Below are 10133 nucleotides of genomic sequence, written 5' to 3'. Positions count from 1 at the left end.
TGCTCTCTCCTGTGCAGATTCCCTTCCAAGCTCCTCTCCCGAGCATACAGGCAGCTAGAACCACACGGCCATTGCAGCTCCCCCACCTTCCTGGCCGTCCCCCGCAAGGGACAAGACTAAAATGAGCCTTTGCAAATCGTAGCACTGGAGCACAAGGCTCCTGCCACCAGCGAGACACCCGCCTCTCTCTCTCCATGGTGAGGCACTGTGCTGCTGCTTTTCAAGCCCTGCAGCCCAGCAGCGAGCCAACACGGTGCCTGCTGAAGCTCCAAGGGGCTCCTGCAGGCAACCAAAAGCCTCCTCACCAGGACAGCAAGGTACCCCCAGCTGCCTCACTGCTGCACACCCACCCGTGAAACCCAGACACAGCTAACACGAGCCTCGCCATGGACTGCAGGAGGCTCGGACAGAGCTGAAACTCCACCCAACAGCAGCGGCTGTTCTCTAATTCAGCACAGCACTGCTTTGAAAAAACCTCTCTGGTGCTGCTGTCCTGCAAACAGCATAATGAAGAATAATAAGCAGGTGCTCCTGAACACAAACCCAGAACAGGAGGAGGATAAACTACAGATGAAGCAATTAAGTAACCACGCTGTTCGTTGTTTAGCGACAATCTTTATTCGAGCTGACTTTGCACATTTAGGGGTTTCCTAGTAAGTATAAATAAGAATCAAAGTGCTATACCCCCCACAGTAAGAAATCTTTATTTCCACCAAAAAAAAAATACAAACAACCAGTATGTCAAAGTTTATGCTTTTTAATACATATAACACCAAAAAGGAAAAAAAAAAAAAAAACAAAATATGAAAGACTAGCAGCAAAAAGAATTCTATTTCTCTTTCAAAAGTCTGTTTGCTTCCACATTTCTCTAGCAAATAGAGTATAAAGAGTATTCAATAAATTTATATATTAAATAGCCTACCAAAAATATAACACTGTGTAAAGAAAGTTTACAGTAGAAAGGCAGGGGGGAAGAAAAATAAAGGAGAAGATAGTAGATTTAACATTAAAAATCTCAAGTGTAAACTTTGCTGCTGCTTTAAAATCAAAAACAACAAAAGTCACATGAGTATTTCCGTTTGGCTTAGGAGCCAGGAAAATAAGAAAAGCTGATTTTTTTTAAAGTGCTTAACCACCATATCCAAAAGTAATGACTTTCAGACCTACTTAACATGAATGTGCTCAAAAAGCCACCGCTTACAGTATAAAAGCTGTCATTCTGAAATGCTGCACATACAAACTGGCTTTATCTGCACGAATGAAAGATTCCTTTGAACAGCTCTCAATCATATGATGTCCCAAATCAATGTAATGCTATTAGAGCAGGCAGCTGAGTAAGTACCACAAAGTTGAAGTTTAAGAATAATAGATATAAAAAATATTTTTTTCTTAAAAGGCAGCATGCCTCTCCCAGCCAAATGAAGGTACTGTTACACAAGAGAAACAGTTTTATATCGATGCTGTAAACTACCTAAAACAAAGTGACTGCTGATAGTAGTTCACATGTTACACAGAGGAAGATAGATACTGCTGTCTGATAAAACACAAAAAGGCAATCATATGGGTGGGACCAGTTACTAACACAGTATTTTACTTATTATTAAATGTACTGCTTAATAAACTTGTTAAACTTGACTTCAAAACCAACAGCATGTCCTAACAGAAGAAAAAGAACAAATTAAAAAAAAAATAAAACAAATTATTTGAAGAGCTTTGGTTACACTGTTATATATTTATTTGAGCCTTAGTGCAAAGGAAAAATTCAACATTATAGGCTCCAAGGCAAATCAAATACAACCACTTCATGGGACATTTTGACAGACATCAGGCACAGATTCCAAAAGATTTTTTTTTTTTTTTTGCTGTAATGCCCATTCTTTTTTATATCCAGGTTAGAAAATACTTTGAAAAATTGGAGCAAAGGCTCTGGCATTCATTAAACTCAGGTACAGCTATAAATAATTTAAACACTACCACTCTCCCAAATCAGAAATACAATAAACAAACTGAACTGCCACTATTGCTGCAGCCATCAAATTGTGCCCACAATTTGGTGCTGACAGCAGCACCACCCATCCCTGCAGTTATTGCACAAATTTCTCCATCCACTTTGGATTTCTCCAAGTTGGAATTTGTTTACATCCATCTATTTCACGGGAGTAATATTTTAAAACTATTTCTTGAAAGCCACCAATTCCCAACACAGTATATTCATGTTCTTCAGAACAGTTTTTGAGTAAGAGAACCCACTGGTTCACTCACTGCTAAAACAGATTACCTAGAAAAAACAACTTTTACCTGACAAAGTTCCTGTAAACACCTCTGTATTAAGCCATAGCAAGCTCTAGACCAGTAAATCCAGCATTTCCAGTGACTTGACTTTACCTCACTTCTCCTCTACAAAACAAAAAAACCACTAAAACATTAGAATGAAAAAGGAAAGGAAATGGCATAATAAACAGAGAGTGAAACCTTGTTACCCAAGCAGGTATGTAAAATTAGCTTCTGCAAATGTAAGATTTGAAAAGCAACAATTTTAGTGGTTAAAGTGTGCAAAAGACTAAATATGCCACCAGTTTCAGAGAAAACAGAATACTGTAGCCATCAATAATTACTATTCAAGTCCAGCACTGGCAGTTGTGCTGCTTTTGTTGCCATTTTAGATCCTATATATTGCCACTTTCTCTGCATATTTCATGCCTCTTTTCTAATAGATGCCAGCAGCATGACTTTTCAGTGGTATAGAAAAGATAGGAACATTTTTGAAGGGTTCCTTCCATCCCAAGTCTGAATATTATGTGGAATTAAAAGTAATGTTTTAAGCAGAAACATAAAACATTATTTGAAATTTTGTCTATCAAAATCACCTCAAAAAGATTCAAAATCTCAGGTTTTTGTGAAACAAATATAGGAAAATACCATGCAAGGAAAGTGTAGCTATTCTACCGATGTGAAGTACAAAAGCTTAGGAACAGAAAAACACAGCTTCAGCCCGAGACTGAAAGAAAAAACCACAGATTTTTCAAAACCAGAGTCCATACAGTGTCACACAGCCCTGCCTTGTCATGTTTGTTAATATCCTTGCTTAGAAGTCAGACAGCATTTTGTTTAACTTGTGTTGCTCTGTATCATTACACTAAACCATAATTAACTCCTCTTTTGTGCCGGCCTCATTCCAACACAATTGTACCCACTGTATACCAGCAGCAGCTCTCAGGTTTTGTTTTGCAGCTCAGCTGTATTTTTCTTGGATGTTCACAAGATTGGCATTTGACTGGATGCGCTTGGCTAGAAAGGGAAAAATTATATGAAAATTAAACACAAAGAATTCCACAAAACTAGTCTCTCCACTCCCTCTATTTATCCGACACAGACTTGCAAACAGCTTTCTGTTCACATCCAGAAACTTTAATGAAAAGATATGGCTGAAGCTCTTTCCTACCCTTCTTCAGGGGACAGCAGCAGACTAATAGTTGCTATTAGCGCCGTCAGCACAGCTGCAGGCAGATCTGGCTGGGCCTCCTCTCCCACAAGAGCCAAGCAAATCCCTGGCACCTCCCAATCCAACAGAGAAATGCCAACACCACACCACTTACGCAAAATGAGTATCCGTTTCTTCTGCTTCGAGTGAAGGAAGCTACTAAGATAAAAAACAACAGGTAGGAAGAGGATAAAGGATGAAACTGCAATCACTGGGACTGTATCACTGCAGGGAAGAGAACAGTTGAAAGTCCTGCTCCAAAGCTTCCGAGTGATGTTCATCTAAAAGGAAAACAGAAGCAAACAATGAAAGCAAGCACATGCAAACACTCAGGCCTCAAGACATGCAAGTGTTCAAGTGCCACCTCAGAAAATTGCACTTGAACAGATCTCCCCCAAAAGCAAGAAAATACCTGGAAATGTTGAAACAAACTATTTAGATGGAGCCAAGATTTCACACCAAAACTTTTACAAGCTTCAAAAACATAACTGTACTCAGACACATGTAGACACTGCTGCATGCCTGTTTCTCAAGAGCTCACTGATAATCTGTGAGGACAGGGCTAATCCCATACTTTTGAGGAGCATTCCTTCAGCCCAGCCACTGTAACCCCACAATATACCAAAGCTTTTTCCAAACATATGTTGTCAATGCTGAGGATGCCTAGAAACAGCTGCTGTAATAAGGAATCAATTAACACACCAGCTAGAACAATAGCAGTAAAGCCTCACATTAAAAGCCAGATTAAGAGATTTATTTTTTAAAATCCATCCCCTTCACAGTAAAAAGAAATGAAAGTGCAGCTACTCAAACTGGGATGGGTTCAGGAGATCAGTAGCTTCAGTCACGCTCCTGTGGCACTGCCCAAGGACAGGACCTCACAGGACAGCCCCACCAAGCACCTCCCACCACAGGGCACCGGCCCACCAAAGGCACTGCCCAAAGGAAAAAGCAATCCTAGTATGAAAAGCACAAATGGCTCAGTTGAATAAAGTGCATTAGCAAACACTTACTGCATCTTCCACGTCAATACACAAGTGTGCAGAGTGAGCAGATTCACCACCTTGCCTGTTCAGCCTCTGCAGGTGGTTATACAGGTCATTCAATTTCGTGTAGGTTTCGTTGCAGTTTTTGCACACTTCTGTGTAGTTATTTGGTGACAGATCAATGCCTTGCCCCTGAGGTTATAAAACTCTGAATGAATGACAGTTTAAAGCATTAAAAAAAAATTGGTTCAATTTGTTACTGCTGACATTGACAGAGACAGATTGTGCCATACCAAGCGATCATTTCCATCTGTGGCCTTCAGCACTCCATGAATGCAATACAGGACACTTGAAAAGAAAACTACAATCTCTGAAGATATTTCAACCCAGTAATGGCTGTACCAGCTACCCACTCACCACTGGGTTAAGCTCTAGTTTAATCACTTGAAGTTTTCAATAAGACAGTCCACACTGCTCCTGACCAAGGCCTATAAAGGCACATTTCTTAGAAAGCATTAATAAAGAAGCAGATAGTTTCCCCAAAGATTATCCCATGCCCATTGAAGTAAACCTATTTTACTTCTGGATGATCCTGAAATCCGTCCAGCTTCTGACTGAAATGGAATATGCAGTTTCTTAAGGGCATTTTCTCTGAAGACAATTACCACATTTATTTCACCAAGGAAGTTGTCTTTGCAATATGGCCAACTTCTAACTATAAGTAATTTTAACAGTCAAAAGAAATGCTACAAGAATTAAAGGTGCCTAGTCCTCCTGAGCTAGTCCATATTATCAAAAGGCTATTTAAAGACTGAATTTCTACATAAAAAAGACAACAATTCTACAAAGCAAGAGCATGCAGACATGCTGGTTTTTACTATGTAATTATCAACTATTGTGAATTCAGAAATTTTGATGTGAAGTAGCATTGCAATTACAGACAAAATGAAGTCAAGGTGAGTATCAATTAGAATTAATTTCAGGCACTGAGTCTGTAAACAACTGCATTTTACCGATCGTGGATTTATCTATCTGCCTACAATTCACAAACTCAGCAGCAGTTTATTTGCCTAGTCTGCATCTGCAGTTTGTTCAGCATAAATAAAATTTCAGTAGCAGTTAGAGGATTTAGTGCTTCTCTTAAATACACAGCATAAGATACCTGAAGATTATGTTCAAAACATGTCAGAGATTTATTGAATAAATCCAGGAATTCTTCAGTAGAATTTGATAATCCCTCACTGTTATTCTTTAAACAATCTGTTGAAAAGAAAGAAAAACATTGGGATATTTAAATTTCTAACATTTCCACAGCCAGCAAGCCCCAGACACTCTACTCCTGCAAAAAGAGCTCTCAGCTATAAAGGATGAGTCTAGTCAACACTGCAGTTCCCTTATCTGCCTGCCACTGATATCTCAGACCTGCTGACCTAACACTTCCATCAAGAACACATTTCAGAATTAATTGGCCTTGATTAAGTGAAAGATGAAGACTATCATCAAGAGCTTTCTGAAGAGGGGGACTGAATTATCTTTGGACTTCGAGATAAAACAAGACATTACTTTTATTTCCCAGCCTACAAATCTGGCTTTGCCCAGCAACAGTAACAGCCATTTTGTGGAAACAGAAGCACCAGCAGCAGAGATGAAATGGAGAGCACCCAGGAAACAGCTAGACCATGAACACAATAGTAGAAATCACAATGTAATTATTATTCTTTAAGAAAAGAGCTGAGCTTTTTACCAGATTTGACAGAGACTCTGGGGCTTTTCTTCTAGTCATGAGCTCAACCCTATGTTACTGCTTCCATCCATCCTACCCTACTTCAGGCACTCTAATCAGACAGACCTTTAAAATCAACATTATTTGAGGAATTTAGGAGTTCAGCAACAGCACCATGAAAGCAAGCCAACATCCTAGGAAATTCTCCTGAAAGTACTAAGCACCATCAGTAGTTTCCTGATGGACTACTGCCCTCAGATTTTGGCCCTTACAAAAGAAAACACTCTTGGAGTGGCTATAGCTCAGGATTTGTGTGTTATCTACTGGCTGCATTCAAACAAACACACACAGTTCTGATCTGTGCAAATTTCAGGGGCTACGTCACCACAGTAGCATGAGAGCTACAGAATGAGTCACGTACTTGCGCAGTTGGCTGCCTCCCAGGTTTCATTGAAGAACTCCGAAAGGGTCACAACTATCTGCAGCCTGTCTGAGGTCAAGATGCTTTTGGCACAATTGTGGCTCTCAGAGGAATTCTAGAAATAAAAGGAAACAAAAAAGGAAGTGAAGAAGTGTTAAAAATACAAAAGGAGAATTTTTGAAATGTATTTTACACAAGCACATCTAAAACAATCACAACACATCACATGGATATTTCTGGAAAAGGCAGAGCAGAAGTGATGGAACAAAAGTCTTTTGATTCTCCAATTCATACTGTGAGCAACACAGCTTACAGCACACAATCTCTGCAGGTCTACTAGGGCCACATGCAAGTCAGTCAAAAAAATATGGCAAAAAAAAAGAAGAAAAGGAAAAGGAAAACCAAGCACACAGCCAGGACCTTCTCTGCCAGGTGGCTCATGTTCATCCATTCCTGGGCCATGGCCCGGGGGCCAGCTCAAGGCATGTCCAGTCAGAGAAGAGGACAGGGTCATTCTCATTAGACAAAAGGAACAGTTGAGGGAGCTGAACCATTGGAGTGGTCTCAAACAAACCAAACCCAAACTGAAACAGCCTCCAAAACTGCTGCACCAATGTACTCTATGAGCAGCAAACTTCCCCCAGTGCAGCATCACCAGGAACAGAGCCCTCTGTGGAGCAGTGCCTGTGCTCACTCACCCAAGCACATGCCCAGGCCAAGCTCTCACCTCCCCAGACAGCTACCAAGCTCATCTGTCTCAGAGAGCCATTCAATGCAGCCCCATCCTCAAGGCAGGCTCTGCCACAACTCTTACCACAACTTATTCTCTGGACCAAGATCATAAAAAACACACAGTGGCTGTAAAAGCAGTTGCAGAACAAACAGGAAACATTCTGACCAGAATTCAGACACAGAACCATGACCTACAGTCAGCTGACTCCTGGGCTCTAGCTCCTGGTGTCTGGCTGCTAAATTGACTTAAGCACTTCTCAAAATTGCCAAAGCTGTCAAAAGCCTCTTTGATAAGTGATGTGGGGCACAGAAAAAAAATAATCTCTTTAATGAGAAACTTGTTCCTTACAGTGCTTTACAAGAGATCTAGTTTCTGCCTCACTTAGTTAAAATGGGGAGGGGAGGTTAAATAAGAACTTTCCCTGGAGGCTCAATTGCAGAAGTCAAATATTACCACATCTGGTAACTCCCACACTCGCCCGCTTTCATTTCTACTAAATTACAGATATGCAAGAATGTTGTTTATGCAGGAAACTCTGGTTGCTTCACAAAGGCTGTGGAGCTTCCTCGCCACCTGGGTTCACAAGCAGGAAAAAGCACTTCACCAAAACTGAATCACATAGACCTAAATAATTCCTTAAATAAAGTTTGCCTAATTGATTCTTTAATTAGCCTGGTGAGGAGGATTTTATATTTCAGAGCTGTGCAAAACTCCAACTGGCTGCTCCTGTCACACGGCACTCTTAACCACTGTTAAGATAGAAACATCAGACACCTGATTAATTAATTGTAATCAGGGACTGAGGTTGCAAGAGGCCAGCTCCTTTATTCACCTAGTTAGTTAATCCACACACAGAAGGAAAGCCAACAGAAGTGCCTTCCAGACCACAGAGTGGACAAGTCCTCCCAGGCTGCTAGCACTCAAGCACAGAAGCTGCAATGAGTTCATACATATTCTAAGTACCACAATACATCTGGCTACTTAATCCTAGCCAAAATATCATGGTAAAAGTCCCCAAGAGAATTACACCTTCAATTTCTCACTTTCACACCACCTAGTCACTGGTGTGAAACAGCTTCCATAAAAGAAACAAATAGACCGCAAGTTTGCAAACTAAATCGAGAGACCACTGGCTACATATTTGCCCTGGAGAGGACAATTACCAAAGGAATATGCATGCACTCTTGCAATATAAGCACTGGGGTGTTGAGGGGAAATAGGAAAACAACCCAAAACTACCCAAAAGCAGCACTGATACTTCTCTCTGATACTTCTCTAATGACAGGAAACTGTGCACTGAAATGGTTCACAGGCCACTGTGGCACCTATTTATCACCTGGGCTTAAAGAGCAACAGATTTTTTTCATCAATGGCAATTCTAAATCTTGGAATTCAGAAATCCCAAGACTGAAAGTATGATCCAGGGTACATACTCCTATAAACTTGCTCTCCGTCTGTTCTCTTACCAGGGCACCCACTTCTAGCCATCATCACAGAACAAAGGCCCTTTGGTCTGATTCACTAATGTCATCCTCACACTATCCAAGGAACTAACTTTCACAACTGGATCAACTCCATGGAGGATGTAAACAGAAGACCCAGCTTCAGTCAAAGTTCTCCCAGCAGTAAGGAGCATTGACCATGCCAGTGCTCATGCTTTCTACACACTCTCCCCTCAGCTTTGGAGGCAGAACACCGTGACACGGCTCCTCACAAGATGGTGTGTCCCACTCGCCATAGCTTCACAGACCACCAATTTTCCGGGAAGTGCCAGGCAGCCGAGCTCTAGCAGCGTTTCCCATTAGTGCTCATACAACCTGCGAGCCAGGGCACTGCTCCATCAGCAAGAACAGCTCAAGTTTTTCCACTCGCACGGCTTTCTCCGCAGGTGGAGCCGCTCGCCCCCAGCCACGCCGGGAGCGGGCGGCACGGACCGTGCCACAGCACAGCAGCAGGAGGGGCCGGCCCTGGCACCGGCGCTTCCCAAACACCCCCAGCCTCTGCCGAGCTGCCCTGCACACACCCCAGCGAGGCTCTCAGCCTGCCTTCCCGGGGATCCCACCCGACCAGCACCCAACTCACAGGCCTAGAAGCCTCAAGGAGAGGGGTCAGGCCCCGAGCCCGCCCCGGCAGCCACGCACCCTCCCCCGCCCGGCCCCACGGACGCACCCCGACGGCGCGGGCGATGCTGCCGTACTGTGCGAGCAGGCGGCGGTAGGGGCCGTGGCAGCCCTGGCACAGCCGCACCGGGCGGGCGCGCTGGCCCAGGCAGCCCGTCAGCGCCGCGCTGCCCTCCGCGAAGGCGGCCAGCAGGCTGCGGCACTCGGGCTCCAGCTCGGGCAGGTCGCCGGGCAGCCCCGCGCTCCACAGCTCCTCTGCCAGCTCCTGCGCCAGCTCCAGCGCCGGGGTCTGGCGCGGCCCCGCGGCGGCGGCGAGGCCGAGTAGGGCGAGCGCCAGCGCCGGCAGCGGCGCCCGGCACAGACACGGCGGCTGCGCCATGGCGGCCGCGCCGAGGAACCGGAAGCGCCGCGCCGGGAAAGAGCCGGCCCTCGCCCCGGGGCGCCGCTGCTGATTGGCCGATGAGAAGCGGGGGCGGGGAAAGGGGCGGGGCCGACACGGGAGGTCCCGGGGGCGGGAGCTCATCCCGGAGTCCATCCCGGGGATTTACTTATCCCCGAGTGCCACCCCGGAGTCCCATCCCGGGGTCCATCCCAGGATCTCATCCCAGGGTCTCATCCCAGGACAGGGCGCTGGTGTGTCCCCGGGGCCGGGAGAGTGTGCGAGCTGTG

The 10133-nt window shown here is 44.2% G+C and overlaps 1 protein-coding gene across 1 annotated transcript; it reads right to left on the bottom strand.

Moving 5' to 3' along the window:
- Positions 1 to 741: 741 nt before the first annotated feature.
- On the bottom strand, positions 742 to 9843 carry OSTM1 (osteoclastogenesis associated transmembrane protein 1). Its single transcript, XM_058021447.1, has 6 exons — positions 9514 to 9843; positions 6612 to 6726; positions 5630 to 5727; positions 4495 to 4659; positions 3597 to 3762; positions 742 to 3288 (listed from the first exon to the last, which is right to left on the bottom strand). The coding sequence occupies exons 1-6, from the start codon at positions 9841 to 9843 to the stop codon at positions 3233 to 3235; spliced, it is 930 nt and encodes a 309-aa protein (XP_057877430.1). The 3' UTR covers positions 742 to 3232.
- Positions 9844 to 10133: the final 290 nt, after the last annotated feature.

Source organism: Melospiza georgiana, chromosome 3 (genome assembly GCF_028018845.1).
Source record: "Melospiza georgiana isolate bMelGeo1 chromosome 3, bMelGeo1.pri, whole genome shotgun sequence".
Taxonomy (NCBI): Eukaryota; Metazoa; Chordata; class Aves; order Passeriformes; family Passerellidae; genus Melospiza; species Melospiza georgiana.
This window is presented reverse-complemented; position numbering and strand designations above follow the sequence as displayed.